The sequence below is a fragment of the Lepidochelys olivacea genome (genome assembly GCF_965140295.1).
Source record: "Lepidochelys olivacea isolate rLepOli2 genome assembly, chromosome: 1".
In the NCBI taxonomy this organism is placed as follows: Eukaryota; Metazoa; Chordata; order Testudines; family Cheloniidae; genus Lepidochelys; species Lepidochelys olivacea.
The window spans coordinates 280,935,785-280,960,565 of NC_140411.1; the positions used below are offsets into that span (position 1 = coordinate 280,935,785).

At 40.5% G+C, this 24,781-nt stretch overlaps 1 protein-coding gene across 1 annotated transcript in view; it reads right to left on the reverse strand.

The window, feature by feature from the left end:
* Positions 1 to 24,781, reverse strand: part of OTOGL (otogelin like) — a gene marked incomplete at its 5' end in the record, with an annotated part of 129,145 nt that overhangs the window by 35,720 nt on the left and 68,644 nt on the right. The window contains 13 exons of the mRNA XM_084634033.1: positions 457 to 646; positions 1,691 to 1,783; positions 1,908 to 1,931; positions 5,587 to 5,729; positions 7,034 to 7,211; positions 8,683 to 9,182; positions 9,516 to 11,349; positions 11,647 to 11,705; positions 13,930 to 14,009; positions 14,465 to 14,582; positions 16,843 to 17,121; positions 18,951 to 19,118; positions 24,431 to 24,457. Of these exons, the coding sequence (XP_084490159.1) occupies positions 457 to 646; positions 1,691 to 1,783; positions 1,908 to 1,931; positions 5,587 to 5,729; positions 7,034 to 7,211; positions 8,683 to 9,182; positions 9,516 to 11,349; positions 11,647 to 11,705; positions 13,930 to 14,009; positions 14,465 to 14,582; positions 16,843 to 17,121; positions 18,951 to 19,118; positions 24,431 to 24,457 (3,693 nt within the window). The remainder of the gene's footprint in view (positions 1 to 456; positions 647 to 1,690; positions 1,784 to 1,907; positions 1,932 to 5,586; positions 5,730 to 7,033; positions 7,212 to 8,682; positions 9,183 to 9,515; positions 11,350 to 11,646; positions 11,706 to 13,929; positions 14,010 to 14,464; positions 14,583 to 16,842; positions 17,122 to 18,950; positions 19,119 to 24,430; positions 24,458 to 24,781) is intronic.

The following is a 24,781-nucleotide window of genomic DNA, read 5'->3' on the forward strand; positions in this document are numbered from 1 at the left end:
AATGCAATGCCTCCACCTCAACTCATTCCTTGGTGGTTTCTTCTGAGCACAAAATTTGGTTCTTTTTGCTCAGTGGATTTCATTAGTATTTTTACATGCAGCCAGAGCTTTTGAGGGGTGCACTTCAAATAGAGATAAATACATAAAATGTAGTGATAATTATTTATCCTGATATTATTTAAACAGGTGCTTTGAAACAGAAGTAACATTCATTGATAGATTATGGATCCAATCCTGGGAACCCAGATCAGGTAGAATTTTCATTAAAATTAATGAGAGTTTCATATCTGAAGGACTTTAAGACGACAACAGATAATGGCTGATAGATCTTGATTGGCAGCGACATTAAGAAGTGGGGTATTGTACAACTTTTAAGTGAGAGAAGACTAAAAAAATAAAAAACTTTAGTGAAAAAAATATAATACAAACAAAGATAAATAGAGAAGATAATCTTACCACAAAGTCCTTCTGTCTTGGTAGATGTGTTAGAATGTAAGCCATATTGTATATCTATAATGCCTGTAACATGAGCCCACTTAATGCTAATGCCAGCAGGTGTATTAATGACGTACATGGCACCAGTATCCTGAATACACAGTCCATGTTTTGAGAAAGGTAAAGGTTGAATTACAGAATCCACTACTACCTAAATAAACCAAATATATTTTAAAATGAACAGCAGAATTCCAGAAACACATTTAATGAAATAGCAAATAGCATTTATATTTTATTGTTTTAGATTGTTTCCATCACATTTGTCAGAGGTAATCAGGGTGTGCAAATCATGGCATTTCTAGTCAACCTCCATCTCCTATAATCACAAAGGAAGTAGGCAATGAGAGAAAATGATGAAGGAAGAATCTTTTGTAATTATGAAAACAGGAAATCTTGCTTGTTCCCACACTCAACTGCCCAAATAAGAAACTCATCCTGCTTTCTTCATTTTTTCTCTCTTCCTACCTATTATTGACTAGCAGGGAGATATAATGGACTAAACATAGAACTGGAGATCAGGAACCCAACAAGTCTAGGAACAGTTTTTATTCTGGTTCCATTTTGAACATCTATTATGAACATGTTTTGCAGAGTTTCCATCAACATGATCAAATCCCTGGTGCTTCTTCAAAAGTCTGTGAAACTGGGCCAAATGTTGGTTTTGTAAACCAACCAAAAACTAATACATTTTTCTTGGTTTGGGATTTCATCACAAAAGATTCCCACAGCTTTGCTTAGGGTCTTAGTTCAATATCTACCTGAAAGATAGTAATTCCATCATCAGAGTGTCCCCTAAAATCATGCTGAGGAACTATGCTACCTACAGAATGACAAACACCACTTCCAGCAATAAAGAGGAGAGGCAGCTGACCTCAGTGCTATAGGAGATCAAGAATGAAGGAAGAGCAGGAAGACTTTGGTAGATTTAATATTTATGAATTTTTTTTCTAAATCATTCATGAAAGAGGGATAACTGGGAAGGCCAACAGCGTATTTATACAAAAAATATTATAAAATAATACTGTTGTTCCTCTTGTAGTACAACAAGGAAAGAATGGAGCTGTACCACAGGAGTAACCCTGCTCCTACACTTCATAAAACTGTAAAGACTGGTTTACGGCATTCTAGAACCGAGTAACGCTGTGTAAATTACCCTTTAAATATACACATGCTGAATATTAACAATTATTCTCACCTTTCTTGCCAAGCGGTTGATGAGTACTTTATTTGTAGGTGTTGTTACATTTAATTTCTTAAAACAGAGCCCTGAAGTGCCTCCAGGTGAAACCTTGTAAGAAAAATGCCAAAATAAGAGTTTGGAGGAAGGGGGAATATTACGGATAGTATTTATTTTAGCATGTACAAGTAAATAAATAACAAGTAGTATACTTAAAAATTAACAACATACTCACTAGTTTTCTTATTGAATTTGCACTCTGAAAAACATTTAAAAAGTAGATTAGAAATGCAGGGATATTAGTAACGTTCCTCCTGTTTTCCTATGACAAATTATTAGTCATTTTCAACACCAAGGGTCCTTCTCCTGAAATCTTAATGCTAGCTAAACTTTCACTATACATGGGAACATATACTTCCTGTTCGTCCCAAAGCATATGTTTATTAATATGGTGCATGCCTCTGTGTTGTTTGTTTATTTGCTCTGGAGTTAGAGCCAAAGGTCCTATTGGGGAATCAAGCAGGAAAGCCAACACCTCGACCTAGATAAAGAGCATTCCAACACTCAAACACAATGGCCAACTTCACAGTAGTGAAGAGATTACTCCCCCTTCCCAACCCTAGGACACAGCCATTTTGCCAAGGCTGAGAAGAGATATCTCAATGGGAACACTTAACCATTACAGACCCCAGACAGGGCCATCCTTACCCATAGGCAAAGTACGCAGCTACATAGGGCACCAGGAAATTTGGGGCACCAAGTTTCCTGGTGCCCTGCGCAGCTGCATGCTGCTCCAGCCCCTACCCTACCCCTTCCCCAAAGCCTCCACCCCCACCCTGCCCCTGCCCCGCCTTTTCCTGCCCCTGAGGACTGCAGCAGGGCCGGACTCTGCACTCACCGGCGGCGGGAAGCGCAGCGACCGGGCCCCAGCCATGCCGCAGGTAAGTGCTGGGGGGCAGTTCCTTCCTGCCCCCCAAGCCAGTCCCGCCACCCCCACGGAGGCCTGGGACCAGCCCCCCACATGGAGGCCTGGGGCCCCACAACCCCCTCCCCCCTGCAGGAGGGCTGCGTAGGGCCCCAGTATAGCTAGGGACAGCCCTGACCCCAGGCCTAGAAAAGGGGTGGGAGGTTGAGTAAGCGGCCAGAAGCTGTCCAGGGTGTGTCCACAAGATCGGACAAACTGGCAAAGAGACAGAGAGAGACACGGTCTACACTTAAAAATTTAGACCAACCTAGCTCCATCACTCAGGGCTGCGAAAAATTTCATATTCTGGGCATTGTAGTTAGGTCAGCCTAAACCCTGGTGTACATGCGGCTACGTCAATGCCTCTTGGAAAGAAGGATTACCTACATCGGTGGAAAATACCCTTCCATCAATGTAAAAAGCCTCTATGCTACAGCACCACCCTGGCACAGCTATCACGCTGTAGCTGTGCCACTGCAGTGGCTGTGGTGTAGAAATGGCCAGAGGGTGAAGCCGAAGCTGCAGCAAGGGCCATCTCCTTTGCACAGCCCAAAGATGGAGGTAACTGGGCTAGCTGAAACACACAAGGCCCGCAAGGAAAGATTAAGAGTAAGGTAAAAGGAAATATGTACGTAGGCCTTTATTGTTTTTATCCTTCCCTCTACTTGCTTTGTACCTTTGGGTGAATGATCAATAATGCTTTATTTTGAAGAAGCTATTTTTGAGTCACTTTAACCTAGAGGTTTCAGAGTGGCAGCCGTGTTAGTCTGTATCGGCAAAAAAAAAAAAAGAGGAGTCCTTGTGGCACCTTAGAGACTAACAAATTTATTTGGGCATAAGCTTTTGTGGGCTAAAACCCACTTCATCAGATGCATGCAGTGGAAAATACAGCAGGAAGAGATATATACACAGAGAACATGAAAAAATGGGTGTGCCATACCCACTGTAATGAGACCAATCAATTAAGGTGGGCTATTATCAGCAGGGGGAAAAAAACCTTTTGTAGTGATGATCAGGATGGCCCATTTCAAACAGTTGACAAGAAGGTGTGAGTAACAGTAGGGGGAAAAAATTAGCATGCGGAACTAGTTTTTACTTTGTGAAATGACCCATCCACTCCCAGTCTTTATTCAAGCCTAATTTAATGATGTCCAGTTTGCAGATTAATTCCAATTCTGCAGATTCTCATTGGAGTCTGTTTTTGAAGGGTTTTTTTTTTTAGAGAATTGCGACTTTTAGGTCTGAAAATGAGTGACCAGGGAGAAAACACCATCCTGACCACTATGGATGTAGAAGCCCTCTACACCAATATTCCACACAAAGATGGACTACAAGCCGTCAGGAACAGTATCCCCGATAATGTCACAGCAAACCTGGTGGCTGAACTTTGTGACTTTGTCCTCACCCACAACTATTTCACATTTTTTTTTAACCTAGAGGCTGCTCTAGCTATAGGCAGATTAGGCAACTGATGAGAGCAACAGATTTCTGAGAGCAAGATTTCTGTAGACTTGCCCCAGTACCCTCCACAGGGAACAGTAATGGTGGGTGAATCTGGCAGTGCTGCCAGTGGGCAGGGGAGGCCCCCAACCAGGGCTACAAGAAGCAGGAAGTGGCACCCAGCCAGAATGCCAGGGAAGTGCTCTCGCCACCTACCCAGCTGCTCAGCGCAGGTAAGGTCACAGCCACAAGCACAGTGACCTGCCTGGCTCCATATTAGTGCCCAGCCTTCGCCTACCACTCTGAGACTGGCTGTGCCCCACCCACCACTGCTGCACTGGACTCACTCTGCAGCCATGCTTCAACTCCTCTGTGTCCAGGTTCTGGTGGAGGAGTTGCCACCAAAGAGCTAGAAGCCCAACAGCAATGAGCTCACCCAGAAAGGCTCAGGGAGGAGAACTAGGGGGTGTGGGGATTGTTGGGAGTCTCAGGGGGCTGAAGGCTACAGGTTGCTGGGTGTGTGTGCAGAGTTTAGGAGACTGGGCAACAGACTGGAAGTGTAAGGACTGAGGTGTGGGACTGGCTGGACAAGCAGGGGCCCAGATGAAGAGAATCCTACTCTGTCCAGTGGGAAAAAACCCACCACCCATTATGTGAGGGGGATCAGCACCCACAGGCTGGGTGACAAGGAGTCTACACTGCCCATTCACTGGAGTCCTACAGACAGGGAGATGCCCCCTGCTGGTGCCCAAATCCTGCTGTAGATGAGCTGAGCAGCTCCAGGGTAAGGAGCTGCTGCTATCCAGGGGCCAGGACTCCCTTTCCTCTCGAGCCCCAGGCAGCTGGTGCCAATCTTCTTGGAAAGGGCCATTGGGAAAGGTAGCCCTGGCTGGGGTTTTGCAAAAAGTCAACCCAGAGAGAGGTAGCGTTGGTGCAAGTTCCCCCCAACACCCGCATCCAGCCAGTGCAGTTCTAGAAGTGTTAGGGGAGGTGGAGGCTTTAACCATATCACTCGGGCATCTGCTGCCCCAGAAGAACTGTTGTGGAGATCCTGCTGCAACTTGAACCTAGCATCACAAGCAAAATCCCTGGAGGAAGACAGTGATATGGGCATCTCTTGCCTTCCTCTCATGGGACTGAATTCTGCAACTGCTACAGTCTCGCGGAAGGGGATATATAATTTGCACTTCCCTTCACCACCTCAATGGAACTATGCTGATTTACCCTTTGAGGATCTAGCCTACTGAGTTGAATATCTGACAATAAGAAAGAAAACTACAGTTTCATTTCCTTATAACAAATACAACAATTACTAGTTACCCTGAGGTCTGTTTCATTTCCCAAGAGGTACAATAAAACATGTGCTCTGAAATATAAATAACTTACAATTTTTAAATTGGCTATCACTGTGAACTGGATATTAATTTATGTTCTGCCTTTACACACACGTACCAAAAGAATTCAACATTACTAAGGTTATTGAGGAAGTGATAGCATGCAAACATCTTACCCGATTAGTGGGACACTTTTCAATATGAGCAACAATTATTTCTCCTGGGAGCTTGACTAAAATGTAGGAAGCCATATTATAGAGGGCTATGTTATTTCCATCAAATGTAATAATGCTCAGTTCAGACAGTACAGAGCATTGACCTAAAAAAGAACTGACATTTAATGAGGGTACCACAAAACTGAACTCTACAAATGTCTTAAAAATCTTCTATTTTTGGCAATAGTTGCCTCTTTTGTAAAAACAAAAACCCACCACTGTTAGCTGGAATTGCTGTGCACACAGCACACTGAGCCAAGAGGAGAAGAACCTTATGTTGTTCAATAGCAACAACTCTGTCCAGTTAAAGAGTACGCTGTATACAGGGACAGAACCTCTGCAGTTGCAAATTGCCATCGCTCTGTTGAAGTGAATGGAGCTATGACAATTTACATGAAATGAGGGTCTGTTCCATGGGTCAAAAGGGAGACTCGATCATTCTTCTATGGCTGAAAAGTCAGTGGCTGCAACATGGAGGTCTCAAGAATGTCATATAGATACACATCTGTATGACTACCTATATTTTAATGCTCAACTTTGGTATACCCTAAAAAAAAAATAATAAAATTGGAGCATCTATTATCAGAATTCGGGTCTGATGTAACACTCTTTTAATTAAATGACAGACATCTATTGAGGTCAAAGCCTAGAGTTCCAGTTAGAGTTGAGTGAAATTCGGAATTTCCATCCCTCAGGAAATTCTGATATTTCAACATTTTTCTTTTGGGGAAAAAAAGCTGATATTCTAACATTTTTCATGGAAGGGAAATTTCAGTATAGAAATGTTAAAATGCTTCATCTCAATATTTTCAGTCAGAATGGTCTGACATTCCCAAAATCAAAATGCTTCATTCTGATTTGTTGGTTGAACTAACCTGAGACATTTCATTTCAAGACAGTTCAATATTAAACTGTATTTTCCCACTGTGGCACATTGCCTCATTGGAGTTGTAATTCTGGAGCCTGATTTACAACACAGTACAGTTAAAAATCTGTATGTTAAACTCCAAAAGGAAAAAAAAATCACCAAATTAAGCAAAGTAATCTATAAAAATAATGCTGATTTATGCTTTCCCACAAAATATTTCTCTCTCTCCAATGTATGTATTTTATTTTAAGAAAAGGCTTTTCTGTTGCATTTTTACTGTGGTATTGCATTCCTGAGAGGTACTGAATTCCCAATTTTTAGATGGAGAGAGATTAAGTATTTTGCCCTAAATTCACACAGAAAATCTGTGGCTAAACTAGGAATAGAAACCATGTATTCTGAGTCTCAGGCCAGTGCCATAACCACAAAACAATCCTTCCTCTTGAATTTATAATCCTTAATTTATAATTTTGATGTTTACATAATCAAGTTTTAATCTTTCACATTTGAGAATGTAACATAAACAATACAATGACTTACAGGGACACTCCCATTCTGGACAACAACTATCACTGTTAACTTGAACTGGCATTCCTCGAAAACCACAGTCAGGTTTCTCCACGTTCTTATGGCAGTTCCTTGAAACGTTATACAACATCCATCCCATATTAATGCATACATACTGGCTACATCTGTCTACAGGTTCAATGTATCTTGGCTGTTATGTAAAAAGGAAAAATAGGAATGAGCATTGCATTCTGTATATTCAAAAATTAAATTCAGAGACATGGACAAGAATATTCTTACACCACACGAGTTTAGCTACAACATGAGCTCCTACAGCTTTTGCTTTTGAACATCCGAAAGCACACAGAGACCTATCCATGCCCATTTAAGGTTAAAGAGGTCAACTGGATGCACTAGATGGGTCTCCATCTATCACCCAAGAATCCACCAAGTTAATACTCTGCATGCTCCTAGGCTAGAAAGGAAAGAGACTCCCAATACTCTTCTCCCACATCCCCCAGGACACTCAGTGGCAGATTAGCCCCCAGCCCGCTCTGCCCACCCAGTGCTCCTGCTGGGGGGTGCAGGGTTGGGGCACGGGGGCTTGCTCTGCTCCGCCCGCCCACCCAGCGCTCCTGCCAGGGAGCAGGAAGCCCCTGAACCCTGACCCAGTTCCCCGGCAGGAGTGCTGGGCGGGGGGGGAGGGGTGGGGCAAGCCCCCATGCCCTGACCCCATTTCCCCAGTGGGAGCGCTGGGGAGCGTGCGGGGGGACTGCAGGCAGAAGGGGTAGGGAGGGGCCCCCACTTGCTCTGGCCCAGGGCCCCACAAACCCCTAATCTGCCTCTGAGGACACTGAGCAGGACAAGGCAGAAATTTGCCATGGTGCCCAAATACATGCAAAAATAAATTAAAGACAATAAAAAAGAACAAACAACAATAAAATCAACAAAAACACAGAATTCCAATTAATCCTTGAAATTGTGACATGGTCACGGATCTTTTGCTGAAACTGGGAAAAGAGCTCTATCATTTGAAGACAGAGTAACTGAAGATGTTGGAGGCACTTTATTCTTTTGTGGCTCCTTGTATTTGTTCCAATAACCTCAGAAAAAGAGGTTATTCGCCTATCAGTGTATTTCCAGGGGTCTGCTTTCATACACCGACAGCATTGGGTACATATATACATACACACACCCACACCCCTCACTGGAGCATAGGTGCTGGAATTAGGGGTGAGGAGGTGCTGCAGAGCCCCCGACTCGAAGCGGTTTCCATTATATATAGGGTTTAGAGTTTGGTTCAATGGCTCTCAGCATCCCCACTATAAAAATTGTTCCAGCACCACTGCACTGGAGCCCTGTAGAAAGCATTGGCTATTGAGTCCAGATGCACACTTGCTCACAGTAACCAGTGTTCATGCCCACAAGCATATAAGGAGACATAACCCTGCTTTGTTCCTCAGTAACAGCCAATGTGTGGAGTACACTAAGTGCACCCAAGAGCATGGATGTGCAGGCAATCTTCAAAGAAAAATAAAGAGACCATATGAAGGTAAAACAGAGAGAGAAAAATGAAAAATATTTTATCCAATTTAAAACCTCTCCCATCCCAGTGGTAGAGAAAAACAGATTAAAAAGCAATATACCTAGAGTATACCGTGGGTAGATAAAATTGATCATACCATACAATCTGAGGAAGATGACATCAGTGTATGTATCATTGTGCCATATGAAGCATTGTCAGCTGTAACTCTCATCATCATGTCTGTGTCTGTCAGTGAAGTTTGTGTTTCCACAGGTTCTGTGGTAGAAGACAGTACCTTTGCATAACTGAAATGAGATGAATCTGTTAGAGTGGTGCTCTGTGATTCTCCAATCCCCACTTGCTCTGGTTCTGTTAGATTATAGGAAGGTTTGATTGTTCTTTGTGGTGGAATTCTGGACCAATCTGACAGCGTTACATCTGAGACTTCAGAAATAGAGACAGATTTTCCTGAAGTTATGCTGCTTTGACTGGGCAAGGAAGTAGTCTGAACAGAAGAGAATGTTGAGTGTAGCAGTGAAGACTTCTCAGCAGTTGTAGATTTTGTCTTAGTAATATTTTTTTGTACATGTGAAGTCTGACTACTTTCTGTAGTGTCTGCAGTTCTCCCAATGGAGGTTGCATATTTAAGGTCTGAAGCTGCAGAAGGTGTAATCTTCAGATCTGAGAATGCAGTCACGGCACCAGTTGTTTTCATAACTATAGGTTTTAGCATTTCTTTAGTACTCAGTGAAACCAGGGAATGTGCAGATGCCAGTAAAGTCTCAGGTGAAGGATACATATGTGTTTGAGAGGTAGCAGGAATTGGCACTGAACTAGAGGCTTTGTAAAGCTCAATATGAGTAACAGAAGATTCAGTGGATTTTGCAGGAGCACTAGGGGTTATGGTGGTGGCAGGAGTAACTAATAAACTTCTTGAAGGACTAACTGATGTTTTCATAGTGACATAAGTTGGCACTAAAGATGTAGTACTCAAAGCTGTGCTCATGGTCAGTGCTACAGATGGCACTGTGGAGTGAGTGACTATTTCAGTGGGTACAAAAGTTCTTGTTTCATATTCTGTGGAAGGACTCAATGATATATTTGTTCCTAATGATACAGTAGATACATGGGAGGTCTCAGAAGGGGGTGAAGATGTGAATATACTGGAATAGCTTTCCAAAGTGACTTTAGGGGTTTTAGAAGTTAATAAATGTGGTACTGCAAATGAAGTTTTAGGCACTGCTGAAGGACTTATGTAAATGTTTGTGCCTAAAGTTAATGTAGAAATACCCACGGGAGAGGTTGCCAGTTCTGTATGTGGGCTTCTTGAGGTTTCTTGTGTACCCATGGATACAATGGGTGATTGGGTAAGAGTTATATTTGATATCAAAGCAGATGTCCTATTTACTGTGGGAATCACTGAAGATCTTGTTGTATGGGATGTCATGGCAGAGGCTTGTGAAACAGATGGTCTTGATGATGACAACATTGTAAGTAATGTGGATGGACTGGTAAAAGACAGTTTAGCTCCTGATAGTTCTCTGGAAGTTAAAGAAGTGTCTGTACTTCTTACCACAGAGGCAGTTTTGAAATCTGAATGTGGACTGATAGGGTACTCTGTTATTTTTGAAGTGGTTCTTGCCATTTGATAAGTAGCTAATGTGGCATTTATGGGTAATACAGGTGTACTGAAAGGGAAGGCTGTAGAACTAATGGATGCAGTCAACCTTTTAGAAATAGTTGATATTGGAAATGCATCAGTGGGTAGTGCATCTTTACTTTCTGTTGAGATTTTACTTGTTACAGACATCTCAGAGATTTGAGGAGTGGCTAGAAGAGATGCTGAAGTAGTAGAAGGTCCAAAGAAAAGACTCTTTGAGACAACTGTGACTTCTCCTGTTGCTTTGGGTTTGGGGGATGTAATTGGAGGAAGCATTAATGTAGACATTGTGTGTGTTACAAGGGGACTCAAAGAAGACCACATTGTTCTCATGGTTGTAGGGATTTGAGAAGCAACTGGAGATGAAGTTTCAGTCAGAGGTGGGATAGTAGAAACAGTGTCTGTGCTTAATGGAACTATATGTTTGGAGGGAGTCACTGAAATGTCCATTGAAGATAAAAATGTAGGTACTGAAGTTCTAGTTAAAGAACTAGCTGTTCTTAAAGATGAAGAAGTAGTTTGGGAGGTGGCTTGAGTTGTTACCAAGTATGAAGCTGTGATTAACTGAGGAGGACTAGTTTCAAAGCTAGTAAATCTAGAAATAGCCATGGGAGTTTGAAAAACAGTTGAAGTTGGGGCATAAACAGAAGCTGGGTGAACTATAGGTTGACCCACAGTCGACCTGGTTCTTTCAGTCATAGTAGATAGTGGTGAAGTAGATGCAGTTAATATTATTTGTGAGCTTGTAAAGAATGTGGGACTTGAAAAAGATGTTCTTCCAGTTAATGAAGCAGATGAAGGAAATACTGTGGATGTTTTTGGCAGTTGTGAATGACTTGTGGAAGGTCTTCTGGTTCCCCAGATCCTTGTAGGTATTTCAGTAGTGACAAAGGCTGGTCCAGGGGATAAACTTGCTAATGCTGTAGATGGGGATGCAGTTCCTGCTTCAAGTGAAAATGGTGTTACCACTAAAGAAGTGGGCATTGGTAATGTAGAATGTCTAGAACGAGGACTTGCAGTTAGCAGAGTAAAAGCAGGTGTTGATGGAACTGCCACAGTTGTAATGGGTGAGGTTATAAACACTGTCGGACTTGCAGTAAGGGATGTTTTTAATGTGACTGCTGACGTCTGAAGAGTAGCTGGAAAATCTGTTGAAGATACAAGCTTGGGCAGTACAGACAGGCTTGCTGTGCTGTGGGTTACTTTGGAAGACTGTATTGTACTTGAAATGGGTAATGAATCAGTTAAATAAGTAGTTGTATGAGGTGATGCCAGTGAATGAAAGTCTGACAGAGTTTCTGCCGTAGTGTTTGCTCCTCTTAAAGTTGTGTCTATCTTTGTGGTTATTTTGGTAGTTACAATTGTATGAGTTGGCTCAGCTTCAGCTTCTGCAGTAACAAATATAGGGGGCATCTGAGGAAATCTCTCTGTAGTAACAATTGTAGGAAAGATTAATGCAGTGGGCCTTGTCCTCTGGGTTTTTGTTCCAGCTGTCAGCTCTGTAGGTGTCACAGGTATGCCTGGAAAGAAAACATATGTTTCACTGTTATTCTGTATTAAAGAAAGAGCAAAACAGCAACATCTATCAGTCACTGGGTACCAATCTAAATATAAACCAGTCTATTCTGAGACAGTTTAAATTCCCTGAAAAGATAACCACAGTATGCCCCCAAAGGCATTGTTTGAGGATATCTGCAGACTCTGGAGGACAACTCGACATTAGACACAACTCACATTTGTAAGGTTTTCTTCACAAACCCAAAAGCAAGGTTTTTTATTATATGCTAATTGAAAGCTTTTATTCTGGAGCACAATTATGCAGCAAGGAGTGAATTCTGTAGCAAATTCTGCAAACACAGAATAGCAGAATATTTGGGACCTTGGATTAAAAATATACAGTTTTCTTTTCTGTTTTTGGACAGTAATGCACTATAATAGATTACTTTGTATTAGTAATTATTAGACATCACATAACTAGTTTAAAAATACAAAATACAAATACTTTATTTTAAAATGGAAGAAAAAGGACTATAATGTTTAATCACTGCATTATCCACAAATAGAGGAATGATGTGATAGCCACATGCCAGCAGTTAAGCATCCAGGACACTGGGCTATTTAAATACCCCCCACCACCACTCAAAAAATATAGCAAATGATGCAGGGAGGTTGGCAGTGAGGTAACAAGAGGTCATGGTAAAAACACAGGATCGATGTATAACTGGGGCAGAGTTGTGCTGGGCCTTTAACAAGGACAAGACGTTTCAATTTAACACAATGGAAGTGACAGAAGAGGAACTGAATTTGTGTTCAACACGGTCAGATGCGGAGGATGATTTTAGCAGCTGTATTCTGGATGGACTGGAGTGGAGTGATGCACATATCAGGGAGGCCAGAGCGAAGGAGGTAGCACTATTGCAGGAAGCATAAAAAAGCTTGTGCAGCCACTGCCTGTACAGCATGCATATCCCTCTTCTTCTCCCTCTCTCTGTATATGGGCTTTATTTTCTAGAACTTTCAATCTGATTGTTACACCCTGACACCTCAGGATTCACCACTGTATATGTCATTAGGATATGACTTATACAAAGTATGCCTTGTGAGGTGTCATTCTAAAAGTCTTGATCTCCTAGACCATAATATCTCATAGGATTGTATGTGCTATTGTCGTGTGTGAAGTTTGGCTATGCATGTGTTGCTGAAACATGTTGTGAGGTTTAAAATGCCCACAAGCAGCATTTCAGGTACAACAGTAAAAAGGCCAGACAATGTTGATGACTTATTGAGGAAATGCACACAAGCACAAGGATTACCCCAGGAACTGGGTACAACAGAAACCTTTCAGAGATAGCACTACACAATGGGAACTGTGTGACCCAGATCACAGCAAAAGAGCTTTCCCAAAAAAAGTTGGGAGAAGATATAAAAGGGAGAAAATGACATTATGGGGGGACCTTACTCTCCCTGCAACAACACACCTGGAAACATCTGAGGAACAAAGACTGAACTGTGGGAACTGATGGTCCCAGGCTAGAAGGATTTTTAGCCTGTTAATGAAAACCTGGGAAAGCCAAGGCAACTTGTGCCTTAAGAATCTGCCAGCCTGTTTGTTACTCAGGGTGAGAATCTGCTAATTAATATTTTACCTGTCTGGTGTGTTAAGCTCAGTTTGCGGTTTTTGATTGTTTACTAAGGCAGTCTGCTTTGATCTGTTTGGTATCCCTTATAACCACCTAAAATTTACCTTTTGTAGTTAATAAACTTATTTCTTGTTTATAACATAACCCAGTTTGTGCAATTGATATCGGGGGCTGGGGGGGGGAGGAGAAGCTGTGCACATCTCTCTCCACATTGAGGGAGAGGGTGAATTTTTATGAGCTTGCGCTGTGCAGCTCTTTCTATACAGTGCAAGACAGCATTATTTTGGGTTTATCTCCCAAAAGGGGTGTGCATGTTAGTGCTGGGTGAGTCCTCTCACACAGAGCTGACTTCAGTCTGTGTCTGCAGCTGGGTGTGGCCCTAACTGTGTGTGTGTGTGTGCTGTAAAAGGCCGGAGAGCATAATTCAGCAAAACAGGGAGAGGGAATCCAGGCTGGTGGAGCAGGAGAGGCTCAGTGAAACCACAGTACATCAGGTGGCATCCCAGATGGGAGGGGCGGGGGGGTCCAACCCATAGCACTGGTCATGAGCACTAAATAAATTATATAATAAAAAACTTTACTGGTAACTACAGAAAGTACTTACAGTCTTCTGGATAAACACATTTAAGTGTCACCTCATCAACGATCATATGTTTAGGACAATATGGTAAGCATCCTTCAACCCTTTAAGAAAACCCAAAAAAATCACATTAGAAAAAGTGGCAAATCTACAATATCTTAGTTCAGTTTGACAAAATGACAGTTTTTAAGGTTCCTTTTTTTGCCCCTGCCACACAGAGAATTCTGAGACCCCTCCATTATATAGCTTACACACACACACACTTCTGAAGTCCTAATGCAGCCAGTAGGAGATTGACAAGGAGTCATTCCACATTCATTCTGATGGACCATTACCCACAGATAAACATGAACATGTATCAAGTAAAATCATCTAATGGGCATGTGCACACCTGCTTTTACAAGGCACAAGAGGCCAATTCAACCCTCTTATAACTCCACTGAAGTGAACCTTTGGTTAGTAAAGATTAGTATATATTATAATATATTATTAAAAATGATAGCATATGCATTCTATATAATAGTATTATATTGGAGATATATAGTTCAATCAGACTTACGGTGGAAGAAATTTACATGCTACTCCTTCAGGATCACTACATGTTTTAAAACAGGGGCTAGCACAAGGTTCATATCTCCATTCACACATCCTCCTATAAGGCACTGATGCATGGAGATCTGAGAAAGAAGGAAAGCATGGTATTTATAGATTGATAGTCTTTTCTAGGATATATATTACAGTAATAGCAAGTCGATAGTAGAAATGAAGTATGGACTCCCAAAAACTTCCAAATGAATGATAGTGTTCTTATAAGTGAGTATTTAAACCAAGGAGTTCTAGAAAGTTCAAAAATACTGGAGTATTAAAGGAAAAAGTACATATACTCAAATGTGCTGTTGATTTCAGGAACAATACTACTGCCTCACCCAGCAAACAGAAAAAATATCTATAGCTCACTAAACAATATGCAAACTTTTTTTTGCTTGTTATAACCCATCAAATTCATTTCCAAATTAAAAAAATAGGGCTGTCAAGCGATAAAAAAATTAATCATGATTAATTCTGCGATTAAGCGCGCTTTTAAACAATAATAAAATACCATTTATTTAAATATTTTGGAAGTTTTCTACATTTTAAAATATATTGATTTCAATTACAACACAGAATACAAAATGTACAGTGCTCACTTTATATTATTTTTATTACAAATATTTGCACTGTAAAAAACCAAGAAATAGTATTTTTCAGTTTCCCCATTACAAATACTGTAGTTCAATCTCTTTATCGTGAAAGTTGAACTTAGAAATGTAGTATTATGTACAAAAAATAACTGCATTCAAAAATAAAACACAATGTAAAACTTTGAGTGGACTTGTAGGCTCTAATCTTACTTCTTGTTCAGCCAATCACTCAGACAAACAAGTTTGTTTACATTTGCAGGAGATAATGCTGTCCGCTTCTTGTTTACAATGTCGCCAAAAAGTGAGACCAGGCGTTAGCATGGCACTGTTGTAGCTGGTGTTGCAAGGTATTTACATGCCAGATATGCTAAATATTCGTATGTCCCTTCATACTTCAGCCACCACTCCAGAGGACATGCATCGATGCTGATGACCGGTTCTGCTCAATAACAATTCAAAACAGTGTGGACCAATGCAAGTTCATTTTCATCATCTGAGTCAGATGCCACCAGCAGAAGATTAATTTTCTTTTTTGGCGATTTGGGTTCTGCAGCTTCTGCATCAGAGTGTTACTCTTTTAACACATCTGAAAGCATGCTCCATGCCTTGTCCCTCTCAGATTTTGGAAGGCACTTCAGATTCTTAAATCTTGGGTTGAGTGCTGTAACTATCTTTAGAAATCTCACATTGGTGCCTTCTTTGCATTTTGTGAAATCTACAGTGAAAGTGATCTTAATATGAACAACATGTGCTGGGTCATCATCCGAGACTGCTATAACATGAAATATATGGCAGGATGCAGGTAAAACAGAGCAGGATGCATACAATTCTCCCCCCAAAGAGTTCAATCACAAATTTAATTAATGCATTATTTTTTGACAAGCATCATCAGCATGGAAGCATGTCCTCCGGAATGGTGTCCGAAGCATGAAGGGGGCAGATGAATGTTTAGCATATCTGGCTAAACGTAAATACCTTGTAATGGCAGCTACAAAAGTGCCATGCGAATACCTGTTCTCACTTTCTGGTGATATTGCAAATAAGAAGCGGGCAGTATTATCTGCTATAAATGTAAACAAACTTGTTTATCTTAGCGATTGGCTGAACAAGAAGACTGAGCGGACCTGTAGGCTCTAAAGTTTTAAATTGTTTTGTTTTTTGAATGCAGTTATGTAACAAAAAAAACCCTACATTTGTAAATTGCACTTTCATGATAAAGAGATTGCACTACAATACTTGTGCAAGGTGAACTGAAAAATACTATTTCTTTTGTTTATCATTTTACAGTGCAAATATTTGGAATCAAAAATAATAATATAAAGTGAGCACTGAACACTTTGTCTTCTGTGTTATAACTGAAGTCAATATATTTTAAAATGTAGAAAAAATCCACAAATATTTAATAAATTTCAATTGGGATTCTATTGTTTAACAGTGAGATTAATCGCGATTAATTTTTTTTGAGTTAACCACATGAGTTAACTGCGATTAATCGACAGCCCTATAAAAATAATTATCAATCTAATTATCAATCAATTATCAATGACTGAATTATGCTGTCAAGGCAATATTCGTGACCACAAAAACAGGAAATCAATAACATCTTGACTCAGAGGGGAAAAAAACTCAAAAACAAATAGGGGAAATCAGTACCAATATTTGCTACTATTGATGAAGATGATGCACTCATGTGTACTCCTCTTAAGACAACTCGAACAAAACTGTACAGTATTCTTTGGGATCATGTACAACTTACCTTCAATGCTAAAGCTACTTGTATGTTTGAATTCTTCTGAATCATCATACTTTGACACTTTAATCCCAGAAGCTGTCAATATAATGAAAAAGCCTTTCTTGTTGTGAAGTTCAAATGCACTATAATCTGGAATCCAGAGGCCATGGTGATGGAAGAATGTAGCTCTTCTACGAAATGAAGAATTTGCCGACCACTGTTCCAAAGTAACAGTTTCATTGTCATGGACATACAGGAAGTAGTTTGGTCTTTCAGCAGACTCAAGGGAAACAAGAGACAGAGCTGTCACAAAAAAAATACAAAGAAATCAGGAGAAGGTTATCACACCAGAAAACCAGAGGCAACGGACTACACATTAGCTATTGAGAAGTTTATGTCTAAACTATTGTTCTTCACAAAAATTCTCCCATTTTTCTGTAGAAAATAGCAATACTGACCCATAATTCAGTTTGATTCAGTTCATATAAAAATCTGAAAATTCAGCTACATATAGAGCTGACTGAAAAAAGGAAATTCCTTTTTGAGAAGATTTTTTGTCACAAAGTGAGATGAGACATTAAAAAACATGCTAGTTTTCACAAAATGGGATTTCAATAAAAATTTCATTTTGGGAAAACCAAAACAGGATTTTTCTGCCCTCCAGGACAAGAGCCTTCTGGCCAGCTGCCAGAAAGGCTGAGAGCCTGGTCACTCTGCCTCCCTCTACCTAGCTACCAACTCTGGGCGCCTGAGAGGTGCTGCCCATCCCTGGAGCTAGGGGAGAGGCAGGGAGATAGACAGTCCTAGTGCTCTGCTGTGTTTTGACACAAGTTTCTTCAAATCCGTGCTATATTCAGTTAAATCTTTCACTCTACCAAATTGGAATTTTCTTAGTTTTACCAGAAATTTTCCCACTAGCTCTAATTATGTAAGCATAATTTGTCCAAACTGCTTTTGGCTGCAAAATCAGGGTACACATTTTGTGAGAACAAAGTCTTCTCTCCTTAGATTTCAGGCACTTTTACATCCAGTCACAGCCAGAAGTGCCATCAGGAAAGTTGTATTTTAATCACTTCTTGTTCTGGTCCTGGACAGATCAAAAGTGAAGAAATCACTTCTCTGAACATTTGAGAAGCTCAAAAAAGGCTTGGTTCAAATAACATAGGTAAAAATATGCAGCTTCCTTACTTCATTGAAATATTATCTCATCCCTAACAGTAATTTTTAAAATGTCCACATATTACATGGATTTAATTCAGCTTTCAGTCACCTCAACATTTTACCTGTACTATTTTATATCTGCTGGAGAATTTCATTAGACTTCATTCATCCTTCTACTTCATCACCTTTCCATTTATTTTCAAATATCATCCAAAAAACTTATTTTCTCCCTTGCCAATATATCTCAATTTCTCTTAAACATTATTTGAAATCTCAGGACAGAGATGGCCCTTTTGCAGATACTGGTTTCACAAACTGTGATAGATAGGAGCCTGCATCCACTGATGTTAATGGCAAATCTCCCATTGAGTTCAGTGGTGCAGGATATATAAGGGATTGAGACAAGGAAAAATACTTTTATATATTAACATTTTTAGTGACATAGGTCACTATGTAGGTTTGAATGACAGAGAAAGTGTTAAAAATTATTTACACAGCGTGAACAAACAGAAATTAATAAGCATAGCATAGGTGGTTTGTTTATAACTGGGGACACAAACACTTTTGGTAAACATTTTTAATATCTAATGTTTCATATTTACCCATGCAAACCACTATTTCGAGTTGCACAAGATACTTAAATTTCCCTTACAAAAACTGTTCTATTCATTTGGACCTTGCTGCATTTCTAAAATATATTCTTGCAAAATTTAGCATTAAAGCCTTAAGTTAATTTTTCCAAGAATGTATTTTAAATGCACTATATTTCTTCTTGAAACTGTACGGAAAAATCAGTTTTGCAACTGACTACTCCATTCTCATTTCTTCCTTTCCATGAAGGACAAACTGAAAAAAAAATCATTGTAGCTTACTTTAGACAACTAATAAACTTAGAAATAAGTAACAGAGTAACTGATACATATAGTTCTAAAACTAGTCTTTGTCATTACTGTAATATTGAGTATACTTACATAAGTCTTTATCTTTGAAAAGGCCGGGAGTTATCATAAAACTAAATCCCACATTTTCATATGTACTGATTCTAGGCAAAGGAAATAGCTTTCTGCTGGTAATGTTAGCTCCTATGACAGTATCATTCTGTCCATAACTTGCCAAAATATATGGTCCTTCTCCAAGGCCTAGTGAAACAAACACCAAACAAACAAAATCAAATTGAAAAATCTATTGATTTACTTATATAAAAGAGCAAAACCTCAGGTACTTACCACCAACGACTTGTGGCATATATTGCCATGATTATTTTCCCACACTTGGAATTGTTCACAAAGGTAAGGAAACCCAGGAACTATTAAAAGCAGTTTACTTAGAACGGGGCCATGTGCCTCAACGTGATCTCAGTCCAAGACAGCATCTAAAGCCAGTATGTCTACATTGAAGCTGGGAGTGTGCTTCCTAGCTCAAGTAAATAGATATAGCTAGCACACTAAAAACAGCAGTGTAGTTGTGCATAGCACAAGTGGCAATTTGAGCTAGCTGGCCATGTATGTACCTGGGACTGGATGGGTTTGTACTGAGACAGCTAGCCTGTGCTGTGTGCTATCCCCAGCAACACCATTGTTTTCAGCAGAGCTTTAGCACGTGTCTGTCTACTCAATCTTGGAAACATGTTCCCTGCTGCAGTGTAGACATACCCTATGCAAGAGGTACAACATTCCCTTGCTCCAGTTCACTTCCTGTCCAGAATACAAACACTCTAAACAAGTGAGATGCAAGAAAGGAAAGTATGGATATATTCAATAACTGCACTTACTAGTTAGTAACCCAGGTTTGTTCTTCATGAAATTTCCTCTTCTATATATCCCCATTCTTGGTGGTGAACTGAAGGTATCATATTTACACACAGATGATGAAATATGGAATAAAATAATTAAAGAACTGTAATACTACTATTCCCCAATGGACATTGAATTTGACCTCTGCATCTATCCAGTAAGGCCAGATGGAAGTAGACATGAAGTTTCAAGTTGCTGACCTACAGCTGTCAACTACAGGAACACTGATGAGGCGAACATTTGATGCTGATGTTGCTCTGGTGGAAAAGTTCACAAACATGTACCATTTTTAACAAGGTTTCACTTCTTGCTATTGCTGTGGGTTGCACAAAATGTAATTGACGCTGCTGGGCATAACCACCGCCCTCCATTTAAGATAGCTGTAAAAACCGGTAACGCTCCTTCGTAGCAGCACCATCTAAAATAAAGGCAGATGTGAATCTGCCCAGGAATTAGAACTACATGGGTGGAAGGTTCAGTGGGTATTGTTCTGGGTAAGGATGTGAGGGAAGGAACACACAGGAACAGACTCGGAAAGAGACAAGACAAAAAACAGAGAGATAAGAGGCAGTAAACCAGACACAGCCTGGACATGGTGCATGACATTGAGAGAAGTCTACAGAGGTGGCATCTGGTTTTGGTGCTGGCTAGCAGGTTTGGGACTGTAAGCAAAGAAATTATCTCCTTTTGCTTTTGGTTCCTCCTATGATCAAGGAAACAGGACTTTCTACATTTTTTGAAAACAAACAAGATTGCCTCAAAGGTACCAGACTGCATCATCAATTTCTCCTCATAACTGGAACAGCCTGCAAGACCCTGAATTTTTGGCTAGCCACTCAGGCCAAAAAGTAGTAACACTATGATCCACCAGGTCACAACATCACTCACTCAAACTTGGCCTGCCTGTGCACCATCTTCCATCAGAAGGGAAGGGCAGCCAGGCCAAACCTGAGCTGTTCTGAGATTGTGTGCATTGTTTGCAGGAGCAAGGAGCCAGGCCCTGTCCTGTGGGTAGGGCCCTACCAAATTCAAGGTCCATTTTTGTAAATTTCATGGTCATAGCATTTTTAAAATCTTGAATTTCACGGTTTCAGATATTTAAATCTTAAATGTCATGGTGTTGTAACAACCATGAATATGGATTTTAAAATGGCAAAATATAAACATGTAAAGCCCTTAAGACTCAGCATTTCTCAAACTGGTGATCCTGACCCAAAAAGGGGATCACAAGGATATTGTAGGAGAAGCCTCCATGAGACACACTAACTGAACCTGGCCTGGAAACCTGCAAGTGCCTAACTGCTTGAAAAGACAGAACTGTAGAGGTCATGCCAGGCACTAGGGCTGAAGAACCTCGACTCTCAGTTGGACTGCTCCAGGGACCCAAACAGGAGCCGATATTGCTCATTTGAGCTGTAACTGTTCATGCCTCTGTATCTAGGGCACTGGTGTGGATGCAATGCGTGTCTGGGCAAGCACAGGGATTCCTCAGTGGTTGGAGTGGAAAAGGGGGCACAGCTTCGCCGGGGCACAGCTTCACCCTGCCACAGCAGCAGCCTGCTGCTCTCCACCTCCTCCCCTCCCTGACCACTGGAGACACCCTGCATGCTCTCCCCGCTGCTGCCCTGCGCTGGCCTGTACACCTGGCTGGCCACACTTGCGGGTATTTAAATACTTGAAGCCTGTGGGAGCAAGAGGCCCTGGCCAGGGGGACGGAGCGGGAGGAGCTCCAGTTGGCACTGTGCTCTATGGGCCCCTTTAGAGGATAGAGCCAGCTGGGTCCTGCTGCCAAAACAGGCATGAGCTGCCCACTCCCCTCAGTGAGTCACTGTGCGTTTACTTTTTCTTGTAATCAGTTCTGACTTTTGTGTCTCGTTACTTCTAAACACTTAAAATCTATCTTTGTGTAGTTAATAAACTTGTTTTATTGTTTTACGTAGACCAGTGCGTTTGGGAAACTCCATTGGAGATAACAGGATTTGTGCATATCATTTTCTATTAATAAAATGACGGACTTTAATATGAGCTTGTGTTGTCTAAGAGAGGGCTGGGCAGTTCAGATGCACATTTTGGGGGGAGGAATCTGGGACTGGGAATTTGCTGGAGTTGCTCTGCAGAGTGGCTGGCTATAGCACTCATACAGTATAACTGGGAGTAATTTACATGCTGGAGGCTGTCTGTGAGCAGACCAAGAGTGGCTGCTCTCACAGTGAACCAGTGTAAAAGCCACCCCAGGTTGAAGGGTTGAAGTGAAACAGCTGTTCAACAGTCCAGATGGTACCCTGGGTAATGTCACACCATTATGCAATGATACCATTGAATCTAGCCAAGATTTCAATTCTTGTGTAATGTCTTGGTTCCAGGATCCAAGAAGCATGCCATGCAGTTCTAAGAGATGAAGTCATGAAGGTGAAGTTTGTTATGAATATATCTGTCATTTTAAGCAACCATTCTTGAAAGTACCAGGACTATGATGTTTTCACAGAAAATATTTGTTATCCTATTAATATGAAGTAAATTGATAAGCCCCAATCTTGCATTTTACAATTCATGAACAGAGCTCCACTGATGTTAACATGGCTCTGCATGGGTGCAGCAGTCCACCTATACATTGCAAATTGCAGGATCAGGGCTATTAGATTTTTAAACCAGAAAGGAACAGTATTATCATCCAGCATAACATATATCACAGAATATCACCCAGTAGAAACACTAGCAATAAAATATACAGGACATAAATAGTGCAAGCTAAAATAGTGCAAGCAGAGGATTTAGTAGAACCTCTTGATGAGTCAGAGCAATCCCTGTCTGGATGCACCCATGCACAAAAGCTTTTATAATGAGGAAATAAATTACTAAGAGTGAGAACTATTCATAAAGCTTATAACAAGCTCAGATCTCCAGTTTTGCTATAATTCACACTGAATGAATTATCTTTTTAGATTCATTTTAATACAGTATCATTAGAGATCAGTATATATTGATATTATTCATTTTGTAAGAAACACAATTATAATTTCACTGTCTACAAAGGCAGTTCACTGCAGTGAAGGTGAAAATGGTAATAAGCATATATAACAACATGAAACCACATAGCTTGTACACTAATGTGTCAGTAGTTTGAATCCCTTAATAATATGCTTGTCTGTTTACGTCAAAAAAGCTTTCATGGCTTTCATATAGGAGAAGTCCCATGAAATAGATGGGACATGTAGAGAGAAAATATTGTTAGATATCTTCCATAATGAAGTAAGGCGTAGAGGAGGGGAAGATTTTTTAGGTTTATGTATAAATGTAGTGTGAGCCCTGGCAAATACTAAATAGGCAAAAGCTACTTTGAATTCAGCCTGACCCAGACTTTTCTGATTAAAAGACCATGGCAAGCAGACAAGGCAAAGGCTGCATGCGTGCACACACTCTCTCTCTCTCACACACACACACACACACACACACACACACACACACACACACACTTGTTTCCAGTGAAATGTTAGTCTGCCTCTAGTCCAGGCTGGGTGAAGCAGGGAAAAAGCCTGCCTCTGAATAAAGGATCAGATTACAAGAGAGCAGTACAATTACATCATGATATTAGCATGGAAGGGCAAATATTGCAAAGGACATGCAATATTTCTGGATAACATATGTCACTGCTGCCTTCTAATGGTTGAGAATGTCTAATGTACTCAAGAGTTTGTTACTATGCAATCCAACTGCAGGGGCTGGAGGCCCAGAAAGGAGACAACCTCTAGCACCACTGTACTACAGCTAACAGAGATTTTTCTTTGCTTAGATGGTTGAGAGCTGTGTTTTTACAGCAGGATGTCTCAAGTTACATCCCAGATGACAGACACAAGTGGTTTGGCTAATCACTGTGAGGCCTGTATCCCTGTAACCATTGTCTCAGTACCCTTGGAAGTCCCACAGGTGTCAGTTTGATAACTAGCTGAGCTGCTGGTGCATAGTTCAAGACACCTTACATATTAATGGAACAGAAGTATGGAGAAACCATTAACTTCCACTAACCAGAGAAATATCAAGCCATACTGACTTGGGAAGAATTTGACCTCCTACATACATATATTATATACATAGTATATGTATGTAGGAGGTCGAGAGAGAGAGAGATTGATTGTAGGTAACAAGTCTTTGTAAAAAGAAAAGGAGGACTTGTGGCACCTTAGAGATTAACACATTTATTTGAGTAAAAGCTTATGCTCAAATAAATTTGTTAGTCTCTAAGGTGCTACAAGTCCTCCTTTTCTTTTTGCGGATACAGACTAACATGGCTGCTACTCTGAAACATGTCTTTGTAAATAAGGCTTGTGTGTTTTTTCTCTGGCACAGAACACAGAGATCTTGGCTATACTAGAGAAAGCAAGGTTTGAAAAACATTTTTTAAATTTGTTTTCAAAAGTCATGCCCAAGCCTAAGTTCTAGCACTGGCCATAACAGCAGCTAAATCCTGCACAGAACTAATTCAGAGGATAACCATATTTAAACTATTGTTTCAAAATACGGTTCCTTCTAGCATATAGAGGGTCATATGGTATGGCAAGAAACAGTGTGGTTTATAATAATAAATACATTCATCAAGCTATTTTGAGAGATGAGGATGCATCCAATAGAGAAATATTTTTCTTTACATAAATACTACGTACCTTGGTTGTAATATTCACAATTATAAGCTGAAAGAGAACAAAATAGATACATCACTAAACACCATCAACAAAATTCGCATCTGTCAACAACGCTGAGACACCATAAGTCAAGGTCACAGCATGGTAATTCACTTTAATCAAAGAAATTTTTGTGTTCCTGAATGTGTTTCAATTGGTGGCTCCATTTCCACAGGATTTCATTAATAGACACACACCTATGTTCAATTAGAAGTGTCAGCACTGCTGTTTTAAAGCGCCACCTACCCGTTGCTGAGTCGTCCATTGAAGAACTCTTTTTTCATAGCGAAGTTAGATGTAAAATATGTCGAGTCTGATGGCAAACTCACAATG